The sequence below is a fragment of the Osmerus eperlanus genome, chromosome 10 (assembly GCF_963692335.1).
Source record: "Osmerus eperlanus chromosome 10, fOsmEpe2.1, whole genome shotgun sequence".
Lineage (NCBI taxonomy): Eukaryota > Metazoa > Chordata > Actinopteri > Osmeriformes > Osmeridae > Osmerus > Osmerus eperlanus.
The window spans coordinates 10,198,919-10,220,028 of NC_085027.1; the positions used below are offsets into that span (position 1 = coordinate 10,198,919).

The following is a 21,110-nucleotide window of genomic DNA, read 5'->3' on the forward strand; positions in this document are numbered from 1 at the left end:
TCCTCCAATATCTTTTGTTTTTCAGCCCCCTGCATCTCCACTTTGAACTTGAAAGCTTCAAACCTGTGTTTTGGTTGGAAACTGTAGCATATGGTTTGCAAACTCCAAACAAACAGAAATGGCATCATCTTCCTCTGGGCCAACCACTCTTTCATTGTCTAAGGATGTTGATCCAAAATGTGGAACTGTCAAAGGGGTTAACAATTTTATCAGGATGTTCGTGTCTCTGGAATGATCCTGTGGGCAAACCTAGCACCCACCTTGCAGGTTGAATAAGATAGTAGTGAAAGTCAAATGAAAATAGTGTCCTCATATTTTCTCGTATGATGGTTTGGTCTATAACTACAGTTTTCAAGAGATTCAAATGGGGTCATATCGACCTAAACACAGACACACTAGGATACAAGTATACATGGGGAGTTACATTTATGCTCATGCTGTAGAATAAGTAAAATGTAAGCATAGCCACTATAGCTACGAAACTGGAGTCTTTTCACAAAATACTTTTAAGCTACAGAGTTGTCAAGGTGACCTGCGACTGTTATTAGAGGTCTGCATTTCCCTTTATTTTGTATACAGTAAGGCTAGGAAATAATGTTTTTCCAGTTCATGAAAATGGAAGGCTGAAAATGAAAGGCTTTAAAAAAATATGGTGGAGAAGTTGGGTCAGCACAATGCCTTTTCAACTGAAACCACAGTGCTTTCTGTTCAGTTTGTACGTTTCATCTTTTTAAACTGTCTTTTCTCCAGTTGAAGGCTGAGGAGTCTTATGGATAGACAGCATGCTGATGAATGACTTCCATTATACATTGTTTTGAAGCTATGCTGGTCTCCAGTGTCTCAATGACAAAGCCACTGCACAGACAATGTGGTGTGGACACATTTACAAATCAACGAGGACAATGTTTGGAATTTGACCCTGATGTTGGTGAAAATGTTGTTAAAAGTCAACGCGCATTTAAAAAGTTGGTTTTCCTTTACATGGCACCTAAAGTAGAGAAAAGTTGATGTTGTTATTTAGAAGAACCGAATAGATGTATGTTTTATGTGTTATAAGAAGTAGCAGTATTACTTTTCAGTTTTTAATATTATAGATTCAAGTCTTACATACTAATATGTACTCCAGTTTAATGTTAACTTTTACTCCTAAGATTGAACAGAATTGGAACTCACAGAACCAGGACAACTTTGCAAACTGAAAGACATAGAGAAAGACATAAAAAATCTTCTTCACAATGTTCTTCGGGGCTGAATGTTTTCAGTGCATGTTGCTTATCCCTTGTGTTATCTTCGGGTCATTCTGAGCCATCAGTCATTGTGACCCACCATCGTATTGCGACAACTTTACCGCATACAAAAACAAAGTGAAGCATTTTCTTTTAACCGTTGGGCTGTCTCAGACCCCCAACATTGCGAAGGTTAAAAGAAAATTATTTTTATTTGTTTTTGTATTGGGTAAAATTGGGTAAACACAACGATGGTTCGTTATGAACCTTTGGGTCATGTGACCCGAAGGCAGCACAAGTGTTAACCTTCTGTGGTATGACTTATTGCCTTGTGACATTATTGTTTCCTAAACTTGTGTAGAACTTTGGGGCCTTGGAGTCCCCACAGGACTTTTGTTTAAGACTGAACTCACCTTTTTTATTTCATGACATTTTAGAAATATCCAATATATAATAGCTAAACTTGACACTCCTCAGCCCTTTGCCTCTATAGAAAGATAAGTTACAGAGAGCTGCCCCTGTACAATCTCCCCTGCCTCAAGGGCATACCATCAGCAGCCTCTTGTTTGCATATGTTATTTAGGCTTCAAGGTGTTCTCATTCCTCATGTGCACGACTGCCACTCTGAATAGGGAACGTATTGTGTGATGGTTTGACTTCAAATACAGTAGCAAGGAGGGGCAAGGAAACCTTTCTCTGATGAGTTTGGAGTTATATAATGAACCACTTAAAATGCAAGCGCTAAACCAGGCAGGCGACAGCACATTAGCAGTCCAGGGTGTTGTAACCTCCTCGTCGAGTGAAGGGAGAAGAGTAAGCCAGTACTCGGCCACTTAACGAGATGAACTCTCTCTTCTGTTCAGCAAGGCGTCTTGCCATCCATGTGTTTGTATGTCTGTGTCTATGCATGCGTGCGCATCTGTGTATATGATCACATCTCCAAAACCCTCAAGGTTTTGAATATTGGAAGATTCAGTTGAAGATTCTTTGTGAAGATGTTATTAAACGAGACTTGGAGTGTTATTCAATTTTACATTTGAAAAGAGTCCAAGCAAATGTCTGCAGAAGTCAAGTCTATGAATATATATATAATATTATATAGTATACGTATATATGTTGTTTTAAGGGGAATTTGTAAGTGGGGTGTGTGTGTGGAGGGGGGGGGGTCTTGGAGCAGCACCTTGTCTCCCCCTCGATCTTTAATATGACTCATCATCTTTTTGGTAAGCAGCACACTGTCTTGAATCAATAGTTTGCCTTTCAAGAGTTTGTGTAATGATATTTGTAAACCCTTTGCGTGGACTTGAATTGAATGAAGCCTTGTACTTTCCTGCACTGCATATCACTTGCAACCCATGGGATGCTCTCATGAGATCCATCGATCACATTCATCCCACATTTTTATTCAAGCGTTTAAGTCTGAGATGAGGCCTGTTCACTTGAGCAGCACGTCTTTTATTCACCATTCAGTAGAATTGAAACCTTTTACGTAGTCCTAATAAGTACTGTTTTCTGTTTTTCCTGTTAGAAAAATGTTCTCACTGTACAAATGCAATCATATGAATTGCTATTTAATTTTTTTTTAGGTGTCTCTGATTTTTCGTGATGCCAGTATTGGCAATGCCGTCAACATTGTGGTGGTTCGTCTCATACTGCTGGAGAAGGATGAGGTAAGAGCGGTTTGCAGAAACGCACCATGCAGTGATCATTTTTGACGTGGTGATCAAAGATGGAAATTGATCCAACTTGTGTTGTGAAGCCAAAAGTGTTTCTCAATTTTCAGAAGCTAAACATAGCCTGGTTTTCAATACACCTAAGCCTAATATTTAAAGTGAATTTACACCACATTATTTGTTTGGATGGTATAAAATCCTGGGAAGAGGCCCCGGGGAAGACCCAGGACACGCTGGAGGGACTATGTCTCTCGGCTGGCCTGGGAACGCCTCGGGGTCCCCCAGGAAGAGCTGGTGGAAGTGGCCGGGGAGAGGGAAGTCTGGGCCTCCTTGCTTAGGTTGCTGCCCCCGCGACCCGACCCCCGGATAAGCGGAAGATGATGGATGGATGGTATAATTTTCTTATTTCTTGAGAATACAGTATAGTATACAGTATACAGTATAGTATACAGTATATAATACAGTATATTATACAGTATAGTCTACATCTCATAACTTTAGAGAACCTTACAATTCAAGGCTGCTTTGATAGCTTCACAGTAAAAACTACAAATTAACTGGAATTAACAAATTGTTATTTTTTCTCAGATTGGCCTGACCATAACAGTTCTCACAGACGCAAAGAGATGGCAACATTTCCATGTTCTTCTTTTGTTTCTAAAACACTGTCAGATTGACATTTCCTACTGGCTCATGTTAGAACCTTTCCGTGATTAATGTTTTTGTAGTCCCACATTCAGCAAACAGGAGATTCCTGTGCATATACATGAACTGGTAACACTTAACTTTGTTGCGTGGGATGAAAGGCATTGCGTAATCACATCATCCACGCACCCTGTACAGTACATGGCATGGAGATGATGCTTTCATCTACCGTGACCTACATTAACTTGTGAAGTTGAAAGACCTCAGCTGACCTCACACATACACACACACACACAGTCAGTCAGTCAGGCGACCAGCAGGCAGGAAGGCAGGCAAGCACACCTACTGGACACACAGTAAAAGTAACTAAATCCCTGCACTACCCAGAAGAGAACTTCTGAAGTTCTTTACAGACCAAATTATTTATGTTATTTTACAATTCAAAGTCAAAGAGAACCATACAAGTATCTGTCATTTTCTTTTTACCGGAGAGCAGTAATGCTTTCTTACAAGTGACAAAGCCTGAACAAAAAAGTAAAGCCAGGCTATTAATTTAAACACTTTGTGAAAGTATTAATGCTAAATATATTTTGCCAGTCATTTATGCTTCATGCCCTATGAGTTATTATTCATTTCTGAAAACTAAACATGTATAAATTATAGTCTTACCACTTATCCAGTACCCAGTATTTCCATATGTCATACACACTACAAGGACATGCTTGTGCTTGACAGGAAGAACTGAAGATCACACATCATGCTGACAACAGCCTGAGTAGCTTCTGTAAGTGGCAGAAACGTCTCAACATGAAGGGAGATGAGCATCCAGTACATCATGATGTAGCTGTCCTGCTCACAAGGTACAGAATGACAGTGTCTTTTTAAGTCAACTTTAGCAATCTACCATTCAACTGCCCATTCACTTAATTCACCTAAAAAATGTATGTACCCTTTCTTTTTAATGTGGTTCCCTTGACCGTCAATGAGTTACAAATGACGTATTTCTGAAATGGACTTGAGACAAGGAATTACAAGGAATGAATTGAGACAAGTTCCAGAGAGACATTCCAGCCCACACAGAAGATGGCCTCACCATGTGTCCCTCACCTTTTGAGTATCCTAAGGCAATTGTTGTTAATTGTTATTGTTTTCCATGGAGTGCTCAGCTGTCCTTCTTAATGTCACCTTGGTGTTTTATTCTGTAGCATTCCTGTTCATTCTACTAGGATTGCACTGAATCCTTTCCCCCATGGTATACAGGATTGATGAGTAGTACTCTCATTCAGTTATTATGGGTGTTTACATTTGATAGGAATATATAGTTATATATAAAAACACACCCTGAAATCAAGCCATGTCCCCCCTATTCAATTACAGAGTGGTTTTGTACTGGTATATCGTCTTCTCTTTCTTTGTGCCTATTTTCCTTTCTCTCTTTCTCTGTTGTCCTTGCATGCTTTCACTCTCCCTACCTAATCTAGCAACCCATTCATGGCCGCTCATTAACTGACTGCTTGTTTGGTTTGATGCACGAAAGCAATTGAAGTTTCTCAAATTTTAGAAACATAAGGTAAAGGAAGTTCCAACAGTGTAGTCGACATTTCTTAACCTTTTTAGATGATACAGAGAGACAGAGATTGTCTTTGCCATGTCTGGATCTTGATTGGTTTTAGCTGTTTAATCCAACCAACCATCTATCTTTTGATGTTTGTAGGTACACGTTTTTGTGCAATTTTGTTTTATTACATCTTGACTCATAAAAGGAGGTATCATACTACTGCACACATTTGAAAGTCTCTAAAACACATTTTAGAAGTGTTTGCAAATGTGTATATATATTACAAAACATAACTGTCTCTACAGCACTCCATCAGTCAGGCATTGGGATCATATAGTATAGTGACGGGTCATAATGAAGCCACTTCTGAGTAAAAAGCATGTTACAGCTCACTGTGAGTTTCCCAAATGTTTTTTTGTTGTTGATTAAAGCATAAGTAAAAGCATAAGGTGGACTGAAAAGACACATCTGGTTTAAACCAGGTACCATTCAGGAGCTGGATAGTACTATGCCTACGGTGAAGCAAGGAGCTGGCAATCTTGTGGCAGGGACTGGGAGAGTGTTCAGAAATGAGATAGTGAATGGTAGATAGTGAGATGATAAGATTCCCCTTTTAATATTATTCTCATACTCCCTCTCGAGCACTTCGGTCAGCTGACTATCACTCTGTACCCCTCTGCAAATTGAAAACCATCTTCTCATGCACACATCCTAAACTGTGAAACTCACTACCTGTTTCCATCAGAAATGCTACTTGGTAATTTTAAGAATTTGTTTAAAACTTACCTTTTTAATCAAGCTTTTAATTGTTCATTTAATTTGTGTTCTTATTGTTTTGTATATTATGTTTCATGATTGTAATTTTTACTCTACTGTAGAATCTTGAGTGCAAGAAAGAGCCATTATAAATACAATTTATAATCATTAATATAATTATGATCTTCTCGTGTCCTACATCTTCTTTTGTCCGCCATCATTTCTTGTTCTCTATCATCCTTTGTCATCTATCCTGTTTTTGTCCTTTCTTCATACCTTGTACTTTTTCACCCACTGACAGAAAGGACATCTGTGCAGCCATCAATAAGCCCTGCGAGACTCTGGGTCTGTCTCACGTCGCGGGCATGTGTCAGCCACATCGCAGCTGCAGCATCAGCGAGGACACGGGTCTGCCACTCTCCTTCACCATCGCCCATGAGCTGGGACACAAGTAAGGTCACTTCGCTCACCTTAGAATACAGATGCACATGCACAAACACGCACACTCGCAACTTGTACATGTGGTCACATGTACATCTTTTCAATTGATGGACCCTGCGTTTAGTAAAATACTAAACACAATACTAAACCTTTGTGTTTAGTAAAATACTAAACACAATACTAAACCTTTGTGTTTAGTAAAATACTAAACATAATACTAAACCTTTGTGTTTAGTAAAATACTAAACACAATACTAAACCTTTGTGTTTAGTAAAATACCAAACACAAATTTCCACTGGTGTCGTGTACATCGTTAAATCATTCTTTCAGAAACCGAGTGTTGGGATCATGTTGTTAAATATTGGGATATTACATTTGTGAGCTTAGTAAGTGTTGTACTATTAGTGTTCAAAGAGCATTTCATATAGTATGGCATATGTTTCATGTTCCTTGAGGGTTTAAGTTGATTTAGGTACAGTTCAATGGACATCCTTAAAGCCCTCTGTAAAATTGCTTGTTAAAAGGGCTATACAAACAAAATGTTATTAGATCTAATCAATCAAATATATATAATGCATTAAGTCTTCAGATGCAAGCCAAAATGGCATGTTGCAGAATGCGCTATGAGAAACCACATTAAAATACCAAGTATATTGGTGGGGGTGTCTGCACATTTCAGATGTTAAGCAGAAATAATTTGTTCAGCAAGTTTTCCAATATGTTAAATACTTAAATTATAACTACACACTAGTTTGTTTATAGTAATTAAACAAACAAGCTTAATGTGGTTAGTGTGCAAATAAGTCATGCAGAGCCACCAAGCAACAATTTTATTCAGACATTTCTGCCTATACAAGAAAAACAATTATACCACCAAAATGTCTTCATGTTATCGTCTCTAATGTGACTGTTAAAATAGATCTTTAGAACAAAAACACCTGAAAAACATGTCAGTCATCTGTCAGATATTTGAAGATGTGTTTTAAAATGCATCTCCCACTCACTGTCTTGGCTTGGAAATCCAGATACAGTCAACTCAGGAATTATTGACACCCCTGGCAAAGATGAGTAAAAGTTGTCAAATGTCGTAAAATTAAACCTTTTTATAATTTAGTTTAATGTCACATTGAAAAAAAGGAGAACAATCTTTCAGTTCCACAATTATACTAACATGTTGCACTAAAAGTTCCCAAATCCAACCAGACAGGTGAAGTTTTAGTATAAAGAAATCCCTCAAAACAACCATTAGACGGATAGATTACAGCCCTCTTAGTGCAGTGTAGAGTAGTAGACAACCCAGTTTTTTAGACACACATTCCAAACACTTGTAGTGTATTCCATATATGATACATTTCTCATACATGAGTCATTCTTTCTGCAGCACATCATTCACTTTGGTGTGCCACAACACTGCAACAGGTGCTTTCATTTTAAGAATTGCTGAAATACAATTATTTTGGATCAAGTATTAACTACTTTTTTTCTGTTTTACAATAACCATTAAAGCAAGGCCTACAGACCTTTTGCACAGCAGCAATTAAATCTATGTTGGAAATAAATTCAATTTAGACTACTCGTATTGTATAAATAATGTACCTAATGTATAGACTGTTTCTGAAGCTCAACTCAATTCAACTAGAAATTATCGGAGACTGAACTGACTCTGACCTTATTATTTAGAAAAAGAGCTTGATCACTTCCAACTAAGATCTTAGGAGCCCCTGTGTCCTGGTATGCTATAAACCTTTGTAAATGTATTACTTGTGAGGCCCCCTTTAACGATCAATTGTAAAGGGCATGCTCCAGTGCCCATAGGGGATAGTGGTGTCAGGAATGTCAGCATGAGGTTAACATCTGTCTGTGTGGATGAAATCAATGTCCTGTGTGTATGCAAATGCGTGTGTGGACGGTCCTACTGGGCCACCAAGCAAACACACGTTTTGTTAACCCATTAACTGTAAATAACCAGCTTTATTCTGTCTATACTCTGCATGTGTTTGCACACTCTCATAATCTCTGGGCATGTGTGTTTATGACAAATAAAGATTGTGATGATTGTAAACCAGGTACCCATTACCCCCTGTATGATGATGTAGGATATGCAAAGTGTAGCACACACCCCCTTTCTACTTTTTGACAGCAGTATTTAGTAAGACAGTAGTTGTGCCATATATTCTAGACTTTCCACAGTACATTGCACATAGTGCCTTCATATGTGTTCTACATTTTGCCCTGCAGTATCTGTCCCATCAAGCCCATCCTCTCCCTCCTCACTGTCTCTGTGGGATGTGCTTCTTCTATGCCGCAGCTTTGGAATTCAGCATGATGGCAACGGCAATGACTGTGAGCCCATTGGGAAAAGACCTTTCGTCATGTCTCCACAGCTCCTGTATGGCACTGTCTCACCCAGCTGGTCACTCTGCTCCCGCCAGTACATCACCCGCTTCCTAGAGTGAGTGGCCCACGCTTGTGACATCCCTGTGTGTCTGTCTGTGTGTCTGTCTGTCTGTGTCTCTCTGTCTGTGTGTTTGTCTGTGTGTCTGTCTGTCTGCCTGACTGTTCCGTCTGGGTTTGTCTCTAGCTACAGTTTTTGTTTGTGTTGAGTATTTTGGTTTATCTCATGTTCTTCCTCATTCCCATTTCCTTTCTCTTTTTTTTTATCTCTCTCTCTCTCTCTCTCTCTCTCTCTCTCTCTCTCTCTCTCTCTCTCTCTCTCTCTCTCTCTCTCTCTTTCTCTCTCTTTCTCCTTCTCTCCTTGTCTCTCCACTCTGTCTCTGTCCCCACCTCACTTTGTTGCTGGAAGTTTCTCAGACTCTTTCTCAAACACTTTCTTTCTCTTTTGCTCTATCTTTCTCTACTTCTACCAAGTTGCTTTCTTTTCTACATATTCTTTGTGCATAGTCTCCAACCATGTTTCTTATCCACTCAAATTACCATTCTTTGAATTCTACTTAATTGCATTTTTTTTTCTTTTCCATTCCATAATGACATAAGGCTAGAGGGATCTCACATTTCTTTCTCATTTGTAAATTTCATAACTTTTTCTCATGTGTCTTGTGTCATGTGTTCTTACGCATTCCAGTCTCCAATAGTTCCCATGTCCACTTCTCAGTCCTCCATCTCTCTGTTAACATACAGTCTTTCGAACCATAGCTTTTAAGTATATAATAAGGACCCACTCATCTCATCAAGAAATAAAAGATAAGCACTGGATGATTACAAGGAAATTGCTTTGTGCCTATCAATGCCTTATATGTTGGCCTGTTAGAGGCCCTTTCATACATTTCGATGATACTCTGCTAAAAGCTGCTTCAAGCATTCTGTTCAAGTGAACAGCATAACGAATCTATTTACAGTCTTGTCTAGGAGCCAATTCCTAGTATCTTGTAGAATTCTGTCTCAGTGTTATGTTTCTGGTTGCCAGATGTAGAGCCGACAGGTTGGAATCCCCTTTCCGCCCCCTTCTCAAAAAACATTGCGCATCTAGCCACAACGAGTCTGGGTTAAATCTCCTGTCAAAGTTGCCCTAGTTCCGCAGCTCAAAGCACCATATGGAATCCATTAAACCACGAGTGAGGGAAGAGGGAAGAGGAATAACACTCGCTCATGGGAGTCCTTACACAAAGGCCTCTTACCGCCTGCATGGATGGGGGACTGTGTGCACGTACATGTGTGTGTACTGTGTATGCACACATGCATGCATGTACAGTACGTGTATGTGTTTTGCAAGAGCTTGCCAACTAATCAATTATTTATCTTAACGCCTGGCCAGAAAACCCTTGGTCGCTTTCCCCTTCCAAGTGATTGGTCCCCTAGGATTTCTCATACTGCAAGAATCATGTTTCAATTATATAATCATTTGAATAGCTGTATTGGCACCAAGAGAAAAGCTGTGTTCGGAGTTTGCATCTGTTGGCTGAAAGTGAGTGAGTTAGAAATCTCAGAGAGTGTGTCTTTTGTTCTGCTTTTGTCTTGCAAGACTTATTCCTCTGTATCTGGCTGCCGTAAATTATTTGCTTGAATCCTGAATACTAGTCCAAAGCTGCAGTGCAGTTTAAATATATTTTCTTTCTTTGAGTGGGTAAAAAAATTAACTTGTGTGCAGTTACACCTGGAAATTGCGGGGAAAATAATCAAATTTGTGTGCTGTATTGCGATTGGGTGGGACTTCAGGGACTTGTGTTTGGTTTTATTAGACAGGAGAACTATGTGAAAGTTTTAAGTTGAGTTGTTCCTGGTACTGTACAACTAATTGATTTTCACCCTTTATAATTCATAACATTTGTTGCCGTTACCTGCCAGAATATTAGTCACAACAAAGTGACTGTATAAAATATTAAAACTACAAACATATTTGTGTGTTGACTCTGAAGAAAAATCCTTGATGAATTACTCTTTGACCATGTTGGACCTTTTCAGGAAAGCTTCCATTTCTAAAAGCTGCTTTCAACCACCAGTATCCCTGTGAACCTCAATTCAGGAGACCCCATGCAGAGTACAAAGTCACTCATGGAGAACAGTTTAATTGCTGTCGCATAGTGGCCAGTAGTAGGTCTCCCAATGTGTTTGATTATTTGATTTGTGCATAAAAACTGGCCAGTGAAGCAGCATTGAGCAGGAAGTCTAGTGTATGGGTCAAAGTGAGGTGAGCAGGTGAAACAAATGTTGCCCTTTCTTAGGAAAACACTATGTGCAGTTATTTTAAATAGTGCTGCCCTGAGATTAACCCATTAATCCTAGTTAATTATCTGTAATTAGTGTGTGTTTTTATGTATTTCTTGTATATTTAGGTAGCTTTAGCTGTGACAGTAATATCTTGGTAACATTTATCTTAGATTTTACATATGCGCTCTGCTGTGTCAGCAGTTTGAGTATTTGACTATTTAGTCCAGCTGGCCAGAGCAGCTAGATCGCTTCCTCCGATTCATTTCAGCAATATGCATACTTTATCAAAGCCATGTTAGATCTAGTACAGGATTCAGGTCACTGTGAACCCATTCAGTCCAGGAAGTTTATTGAAATTCACCTCGTGCTTTTGGAGAAAACACTTAATCATACTTTCTTGATAATGACAGGAGTCAGGAAATTGATTATTGTATGCAAATGCAGTTTTAGATCGTCACTAAGTTCTTGACTAGTAGTTTAAAGCTTCATCCTTCACGACAAGGTTAAATGGAAAGTATTGAGCTACAAAAAAAACTGTGAAGGCCTTGCTTAATGTGATATGTCATGGGAACTTCTGTCAAGTGTGTCACTTAGCGTTCTGTCAACCTGTCAACGTTTTTCTAGCTATTTTCAATTCTGTCACTGTCAACACTGTCGCATAGAGTTCTTCAACTCCATGAGATATTAATTAATTATAGGATTGACAGGCTAAATGCGAGTTATGTCCTGAATCAGTAGATATACAGTATGTATGTATAGTATGTGTAACATAAAGTACTTAGTGCATGATTGCATATGCATGTGCCAGTGGTTTTATCCATGTGTGCCTACCATATATCTATCATATCTATGGTTGTGTACTCATCTCTACATGTCTTTTTATATTTATGTGTCTGACTTGCCTATAAAAGAGTCTGACTCCACTTTAACTGTGTATCATTGTCTCCCCTGAACAGTCGTGGTTGGGGCTGGTGTTTGGATGACCCCCCAATGAGAGATGAGCTGGCTCTGAACACCAGACCCGCTGGGGTTCTCTACGACGCTGCTCACCAGTGTCGACTGCAGTATGGCTCTGGGTCCTTGCTCTGTGATGACGTCGATGTAAGACACCTAAGCACTACCTCTATCTCTCTCACACAGAGAGACACACAGTACATGCACACAGCACATGCACAAGCTGCCTCTATCTGATGCAAGCTCTCTTGCTCTAACACACAACACACATACAATGTGCACTGTTTCCCACACACAGCCTTGTGTGTCACATCCACACACAAATTCTATTTTAGTCACACATACATACTGTACAAACCATGCTCACACAAAAGCACACCACACCAGCACACACACAGCTGTAACATTGTTTTTTCATACAACAGCCACATGTCTATTACCACTACACCCCCTCACCCTCCACTCCTCTCATCTTCTGTCATGCGTCATGCATCTACAATCTTTAATGTGACGCCAACAAACCCCCCACACTTTCCCACTTATCCGCCCAAACCCTCTACTTCATCTTCCTCTCCCGCTTATCCCTTTCTCTTTGAGGATCACCAGCATACCCTTAGATCCTTAATAGGATCCTCTGCACTCACTTTCCTCAGTTTGCTTCCACCACTTTCAGAAACCTTTCTAGCTAACATTGCAGGAATTTGATCGTTTTCATGCCACCTCAGATGCCTTTGCGCAGAGAACAGCCTTTGTTTGCAGAGTTGAACATGTTTTGGGGCATGGAGTAGGTGGCGCTAGTTCTAGGTGTGTCAGGAGGAGGCCTCAGGAGAAGGAGTGATACATAAGAGGAGTGCCACACCTCCTCCCAAATAGCCTTTTCATCATTGCATGCAATCAATGGTATCAACACCCCGAGTTGTTAAAGAAAGAACATTTGGTGCATTCTAATGCATTTCTGATTTGATTATATCAGGGAGGGGGAACCTACAATACAGTAATCAATACAGTTTTCAAAATCGGGGCTATGGCCTGGACGCTTGGCAAAAGGTATTTTACTGACCATATGGGACGAACCATGTGTGTTTATTTAGCCTACTACTAATGGAGGGAATTGGCTGAGTTACCCACTTGCAACCTTAAAGCTGAACTCACGTCCGTCTCGCCTCCGCAAATAACATTTTGGTCTGAGGTGGAAGCAAACGGGGAAAATGGATACTCACTTATCCCTGCTGGAATGACTGTGATTTAAGCTGGATTTACTGCAAGTGCCCCTGAAAAAAAGAACACCATGTGTATTTGGTGCTTCGATACAGACAGTTTAAACTGTTAAAGCAACTGGATTGAAAAGTTGTGGAGGAAGGGCGATGAGCAGGCCCAGTGCTGGGTGCCGAGCTCACAAGTTGAGCTCATTGGACAAATACCTGGAGAAGTCATTACAATGTCAGGGATGGATAGTGTTCTTTTTCTGAGATTTAACTGAACTGACTTTATTATGGGGTGTCTAGTTCCATGATTGTGTGTGTGAGCGTGTGTGAGGTTTTAATTATATTAAGAAACAAACACCCTCTTGGTTGTTCACAGCTGTTTGTAACGTTTTTGAGAGGTTTTATAATGGAGAGGGGGCAAGGAGAGGATGAAAAGAGAGAGTCAAGGGAGAAAGAAAACAAGAGACACAATGTCAACAAAGACAGCAGGAACACAGTACAATTAAGAAAGATACTGTAGTGAGAAGAGAAAGCCAATGCAAGAGGGAGGTAAAGGGTCACAAAGACCCCAGGGGAAAGACTGGATACAAAGAGGATAAAAGAGAAATAGACATGAAGCAGGGGATGATAGTGTACAAGGCAGGATAAGCAACAGAAAAGCGACAAAGAGAGTGGGCAAACAGGAGAGGGAGAGAGGTGTATCACACATCAATGCTCCAAGCCAGAGGTAGGATTGATTCCATGACCATGAATACCATTAGTTTTATAAAGAAGCCCACTAGGACAGACACCTTTGGATAGACATCAGTCCCTGCTTTGCCAAGAATATGGTGCCAATGCCTGTAAACAAGAACGGGCAATCCAATTTCCCTGAGTTGCCTGTTCACGGGTATGTTGGGGCTACATTTGTCATCCCATTTGTAAATATTTTGAATGAAAATTACTTTTGAAATTCAGGGAAAGATTCTTATCAATCCATGGGCACAAACCTATGCGCTGTCACTTAATTTAATGCTTGATTAAAATGGAGAGTCAAAATGTATTTAGGGTTGGGCGTTCAAGCTGGGCTGTGGCGTAAAGATAGAATGCTGGCCTTTATACTTATCAATACATAAAGAGTTAGCCTTCGAAACAGTTGTAAGACTTGACATTAAGATTAAGCCTGATTGGCTAATGAGTGTTGAATATTTCAGCAGAAGATGTAAGGACGTGTGTATTGTTTATGCAGATGAGGCACAACAAGAAAAAAGGTGACATTATTCAATTATGCATGTATTATCGGCATGGTATGGCTACACACAGAATTTGACCTTAAAGTATTATCACTTCTCTTTAAATGCACCTTCCTTGTAGGGTATTATTGTTAGGCTTACTGCAACAAAAAGCAGTATCACTACCAAAGTATTGCACTTAAGGGTCACTTTAGGTTACAGTCACACCCTCCCTTATCCCTAGTTGTCCACCGTCAGCAGCATTTTCCGATATAACACATAATGTCACTTATATAAAACTGATTTTGTTGATTTTTGCTCTGGCCCCCTGGAAGGTATTGAATCATGCATGAGTGCTGCAATCTTTGACACAACTTTACTAAAGATAGAGGGGAAATATCCCTCTCACATTTAGAAAAGTTGTTCTGTGTTTGTCCCCTTTACTTTTGGAATGGTATATTTAACTGATACACACCCAAATGATTGTATTTGGTTTTATAATAATACATTGGTACCAATGAATTGATGATTATAATGTTTTCTAGACATTACATTTAGTCATTTAGCAGACGCTCTTATCCAGAGCGACTTACAGTAAGTACAGGGACATTCCCCCGAGGCAAGTAGGGTGAAGTGCCTTGCCCAAGGACACAACGTCAGTTGGCATGACCGGGAATCGAACTGGCAACCTTCGGATTACTAGCCCGATTCCCTCACCGCTCAGCCATTGACTGACTCCCGCAGTACTACCAGTAGACACCATGCAGTACTCCTGATGACAAGCAACTGCGTAATGTATGACCTTCCTCTTCCCCTGTCCTGTCTCATTTTATCTCCATAGTTACCAGCCAACTATCAGTCTCACCAAACATATTGTCATTTAAATAGAAGGGCATCAGATCCTTCACAGCTCAGTACAATTATCTATTGTTGTTTTCCAGCTTCTGCAAGCCCAACAGATTTAAGTCCCCCAAGAGCCAAAGACAAAATCGAAAAACGCTCTCACAACCCTAGTCTAATCAGAAAGGACAAAATAGCCACCGGTTGTTTGCTCCAAATGTCACCACCTGAAAGCTACAACAGCCGCCTGAGAGCAACAAAAGACCAAGTTCCACATCTCAGATAATCTCCCAGCTACTGTCTCTGATAAAACTCGAAACTGACCTTTGGGCTCTTATTGCCATCTTAACGCACATACACTGCTAATTGAGGAAATAATCATATGTGATGATCATATGTGTCTCTCCCTCCCTTCCAAACATATTGTCTTGCTTTACTGCCCTTACAATCTCTGACTCCTGTTCAGTCCTTAAAATTAAGATATTTAACAGATCTGACATTGGCCATTTGCTTGGTGACAAGACTCTGAGCTGTGCAACTAACCACAGGGTATCTACCTTAGTAACACATAATATATATAATATAATATAGCTCTTTCTCAATATTATGTAGGGGTCAGATGGCTGAGCGGTTAGGGAATCGGGCTACCCATCAGAAGGTTGCCGGTTCAATTCCTGGCTGTGTCCAATGACGTTGTGTCCCTGGGCAAGGCACATCACCCTACTTGCCTCGGGGGAATGTCCCTGTACTACTGTAAATCGCTCTGGATAAGAGCGTCTGCTAAATGACTAAATGTAAATATTATGTATACCGAACAGAATTATTATCAAACCCTGCAATACACACGTTTTCTGAAAGGCTCCTTTGACTGCAGGGCTGAGCACAAGCATACATGAAGGCATCATCAGCATGCATCGAGGGAAATATGAGATAATCTTGACACTCCAGGGTACCATTTGATGGACATTTGCAGTAAATACTTAGATTTGGCAATTTCTCCTTCCATCGAGAAAGTATATAGAAGTAAGCCTCACGTAAAATCTTCAATTTTCTATCTCTAATCCGTTGCGGTGCTAAACCTCTAAGGAAATAACTGTATTAATGACAGTAAATATTTTCTGCATAGGTCAATGCAGCATTTTATTGGAGAATGTAATCTTTATAATTTTTTATGCAATACGTGCGCATACACAAACACATTTTATGTCCAGTCCAAGTACTAAATAATGTCCATTCTGACTACTGTAAAATACAAAAAACATGTAGGTTTTAAATGGTTTACACATAGGGAGAGTAAACTGTAATTGATAGGCAATTGCTCTCCTTCTATAGAACATCTGTAGTACATTGTGGTGCACCGTGGGGACAACCTGCCACTCCAAGCTGGATGGGGCAGTGGATGGGACCAGGTGTGGGGAGGACAAGGTGAGAATTATGCATTCTGTAGCCACTAAATCCATTTTTCTTTTTACTAGGAACTCCTTTACCTATTGCTACTACTTGATGAAGTATAATAACTACTACATAACCATAATCCAAGGAATCATAACATACTTGTACCCCTACTGCAGTTGTAGTGCTTGCGACACAAATAACATGGTGTTTTATTAGCTTTACATAACAACGCAGCGTGTTTCCCTCAGTGGTGTTTCGATGGAGAGTGTGTGGCAGCAGGTTCCCGGCCAGAACATGTCAACGGAGGCTGGGCGCCATGGAGTGAGTGGACATCCTGTTCTAGAACCTGCGGGGCCGGAGTGCAGAACGCCCAGAGAGACTGTGTCAACCCTGTGTAAGGTTTTTGACACCCTAAAATATGTTTCAAAAACGTTTTCATATACATGGAGATGGACATGAATCTGATTCAGATTTCTCATAAGAACTCTTGGACAGACAGTAGAATGGCTTTCATTCTTCTCACTATTGTCACTGGGTCACATGTACAGATGAAGCAGAGTTTCTTTTGAACTTAAGAGGCAATTTTAGACTGCCCATCTTACTGCATGGGTGTGCTTCTATGGTTACTTCTTGCTTCAGCTCCGTTTTTCCCTATAGAACAAGCCATAATACTACCTCTGTAAAAGTATTATTTCTCATGGGATTGCAACCAACTTTGGAACTGTAAATGGTGAGATGTTTGTGTGTTGGAACTGTAAATGAGGAGACGGTAAGAAATACTTTCATATTTTGAAAATGTGCAGTGGAATTGATACTTCATAAAAATGTTTTCATCATCTCAGTCTCAGTAATAATCCAGATTTCTGTACCAGAATGCCTGTTGTTTCTAAGTTTATGGAATATCATTTAATTTAGGTGAAACCTAAAGGAAAGGACCTAAACCGTAGGAAACCTAAACCCAAACCCAAACCTACACCCAAAGGACTGTCATCCTCTGAGAGGACGAGGCATTTTGTATTGATGGCAAGCAAGCAAAGCATCTGTATTAGGACTTAATATTGGTTTCCTGTCCAGTGGGAAAAGGGGGGAGCCAATTCATATCGTTTTTCCATTTCCTCTGAAGTGTGCGAGTGGGGAGAGGGTGGAGGTGGGACAGCTGTAACTGTCATATTCTTTGGTGGATAAACCATGTCTACACCTCCGTATTCCCTTACCCTGATTTTAAAACCTCTCATATTAATGGTTGAGTGTTAAGTTATGGACTCACTTGGAAACTAGGTATTAGTATTCAAAGATGTGAAGATATGCCACTGATGGCAACTGTAATTGCAAGTTGTAGCACTGTGCTAAACGTTCAACTGTGTCAGTTATGTAATGTCTCACATGGCCTATTATCATATTTGGTATGATAAAATACAATGTGTTTGTTCTTAGTTACTTTGGGATAATGAAGTGTTTTCAAAAGGGATTTGTGATATTGTGTTTTTCTGAAGCCACAAAGAACTTCTTTAACATATCAGAGCAACTTTAAGTATTTTATTGGATTGAAAAAGGCCTGTTTGTTTTTCCTTCTGTCTGATCTTCTAGACCAAAATATGGAGGGAAATACTGTGTGGGTGAGCGTCGGAGGTACAGGATTTGTAACAGTGCTCCGTGTCCTCCTGGACAGCCCACGTTCAGGCACATCCAATGCAGCCACTTTAACACCATGCCTTACAAAGGAAAGTTCTATAAATGGGTGCAAGTCAACAACAAAGGTGAGTGTTACCTTTGGACAGAGCTTGGCTTGTACACCGATTAGCCATAGCATTATGACCACTGACAGGTGAATAGAATCTAGTTATCATGGCACCTGTCAGTGGTGCCATATTAGGCATGAAAGTGAACATTTTTTCCTCAAAGTTTATGTGTTAGTAGCAGGAAAAATGGCCAAGTGTAAGGATTTGAGCAACTTTGACAAGGGGGTGGAGTGTTCCCAGTCTGCTGTGGTCGGTACTTATCAAAAGTGGTCCGAAGAAAGAAATCAGTGAATAAGTGGCCTCCAAATTCCACAGATTTCAATCCAGTAGATAGATACCACAGCACACCTTCAGAGGTCTAGTGGAGTACATGCCTCGACAGATCAGGGCTGTGTTGGCGGCATAAGGGGGACCTACACACACAATAAAAAATTGTCACACTTTAAGATGCATTGCTATTGATAGTTAAATAAAATGTGTGATGTTTTTGTTATCCGTTGGTCTTGTTTAGAGACGCTTTTATTGTCTCCGTTTGTCAGTGAACCCTTGTGAGCTACACTGCCGTCCTCTGAACGAGTACTTCTCTGAAAAGATGCTGGACGCAGTTATCGATGGAACCAAGTGCTTGGAAGGCAGCACAAGTCGAGAAATGTGCATTAATGGTATCTGTAAGGTAATTAGTGATTCAATTTAATTCCACCTCTACTAACCCATCTAGTATCTTACCTACATTATGCATGTATTACAATTTTCCTCATCTATCACCAGGTTGGAACCAGGGTCACTGCTGTTTGTTTTCAAGGTTATCCTGTTGACTCATTAATCTTATTCTATCATGGTGCTCATGGACTGCATTGGATATGTGCATTTTTAGTGTCAGTTTGCTGCTTGTTGTGTCTTTGGAGAATTGCACCAGATGTTTCGCATACTGTATGAAGATACTTTTGTTACTTGAAAGACTAACAAAGGGTCTCGCACATGCTGTACTATCCTTAACTGTTATATGGAAATCAATGTTGCAAAGGTGTCCTGACTGGACACAGATGTAATGAAATTCATATTTCCCATGATAGTTTAGTCTGGTCGTTTGAAGCACGAGGAAAGGAGGTTTGTTATCTTAGCTACAGTTGAGCAGCTCAGTTGGCTTTGTTTTTATGGTTTCGGCTACACGTTTGTAGACTTAGTTACCAAGTTAGTTCAGAATTGATGTTATGATCCGTCATCCTTTATCGTCCATTTATGTGTTCTTCCTAGCTCAAACTGAGTATTTTAGACAAGTTACTCCCAGATATGATCTAAGGAATGGAAGACTACAGTATAGATCTACTCCAAGTTCACTTGGAAAACCAATTAACTGTCGTTAACAAAAGGAATGAGAACTTGAGTAAAGTTAGTGAGATTGTCTTAGTTGAAAGGTTTAGACATTGACTCTAATACACTTTTATGAAGCAAGAGGGGAAACAATGTGGCCTTAGTTCAACTTCTGGTAACTTTGAAATTATGTAAATGTTTGACAAATGTGATTTTAATGTATTAAAATGGTTGCTTTTCAACCAGACTATGCTCATTGATGTATCTTGTACTTTCAACAGCATACATTTTCTATGGTCTGACTTTTTAACTAACTTGGGAGATGATTATACAAATTGCTGTTTGTATGCTGTTAGCATGCTTTCCTAGCAGGTTTCAAATGTTATTCACACAAAATGTATGAATGTGTTTTGGAAAGCTTGTGTTAGTAGTTTGTATAGATCTGTTTTTCAGTGAATCTGACTCTAATGGCTTTCAGAAAATTGAAAGTGCAAAACATTCCTCTGTCTGTGGTGAACCTATACAGATGAACATCATAGCATTTGCACATTGTTATCATACTACACTGTATCCTCCTTGAAGACAGGCTGTCAATATTCAATGCTCACTGCAATTAGTATACCTATGTATGCATGTTTGGGTTTGTGTGTTACAGAATGTGGGCTGTGACTATGAAATTGACTCCAATGCTGTGGAGGATCGCTGTGGGATATGCAATGGCAATGGTTCTACTTGTGAGACTGTGAAGAAGACTTTTGAGGAGAGCGAAGGACTTGGTAAGACAGCACACTGTCTTCAACCACTGATCAGTTTTAACCTTTGAAAAGTTCAAACTAAGGGCAAATACTATTTGCAGAGGCTGACTCCAACTGAGAGATACTAATAGATTACTACCCATGGGCATTTTTGGGGAGTATGCCATCCCATTCATAGTTGAAGGCACATCTTGAAAATCTGTCTCTGTGATAATCCCTCAATATTTCTGTTCCACCAAATGTTTTTCCTGTGTGTCTTCCAGGCTACGTGGATATCGGACTGATTCCAGAAGGGGCGCGGGACATCCGCATTGAGGAGGTGGCTGAAGCTGGAAATTTCTTGGCACTCCGAAGCGATGACCCGGAAAAGTACTTTCTGAACGGTGGTTGGACTATCCAATGGAATGGAGACTACAAAGCAGCAGGGACAATATTTACCTATGAGAGGACAGGGCACCTGGAGAATCTGACCTCCCCCGGACCAACAATGGAGCCAGTTTGGATACAGGTTGGAGAGGCACACGTATGCACGCAAACACATGCACTCACACACACACAAGCCATCGTTAAACTAGTTAAACTGAGGACAATAAAACACACATTTGGTAAGTACACACCTGTACACACTGACTATTTACTCAGCTCAGAGGTTCTTTAGCAATGTAATTATTCACCGTGATTATTATTATTCACTCACAGGCTCTAAAACTTTGCAGCTCTCTCATCTAATACAGC

At 40.0% G+C, this 21,110-nt stretch overlaps 1 protein-coding gene across 2 annotated transcripts in view; it reads left to right on the top strand.

Annotated features, from left to right (window-relative positions):
• LOC134027683 (A disintegrin and metalloproteinase with thrombospondin motifs 7) overlaps positions 1–21,110 on the top strand; it is a 59,980-nt gene that overhangs the window by 11,914 nt on the left and 26,956 nt on the right. For both annotated transcript variants that reach the window (XM_062470662.1, XM_062470663.1), the window contains exons 5-15: positions 2,813–2,896; positions 4,280–4,404; positions 6,160–6,309; positions 8,609–8,752; positions 11,922–12,066; positions 16,508–16,600; positions 16,819–16,964; positions 18,158–18,327; positions 18,849–18,982; positions 20,276–20,396; positions 20,639–20,883. In XM_062470662.1, the coding sequence (XP_062326646.1) occupies positions 2,813–2,896; positions 4,280–4,404; positions 6,160–6,309; positions 8,609–8,752; positions 11,922–12,066; positions 16,508–16,600; positions 16,819–16,964; positions 18,158–18,327; positions 18,849–18,982; positions 20,276–20,396; positions 20,639–20,883 (1,557 nt within the window). The remainder of the gene's footprint in view (positions 1–2,812; positions 2,897–4,279; positions 4,405–6,159; positions 6,310–8,608; positions 8,753–11,921; positions 12,067–16,507; positions 16,601–16,818; positions 16,965–18,157; positions 18,328–18,848; positions 18,983–20,275; positions 20,397–20,638; positions 20,884–21,110) is intronic.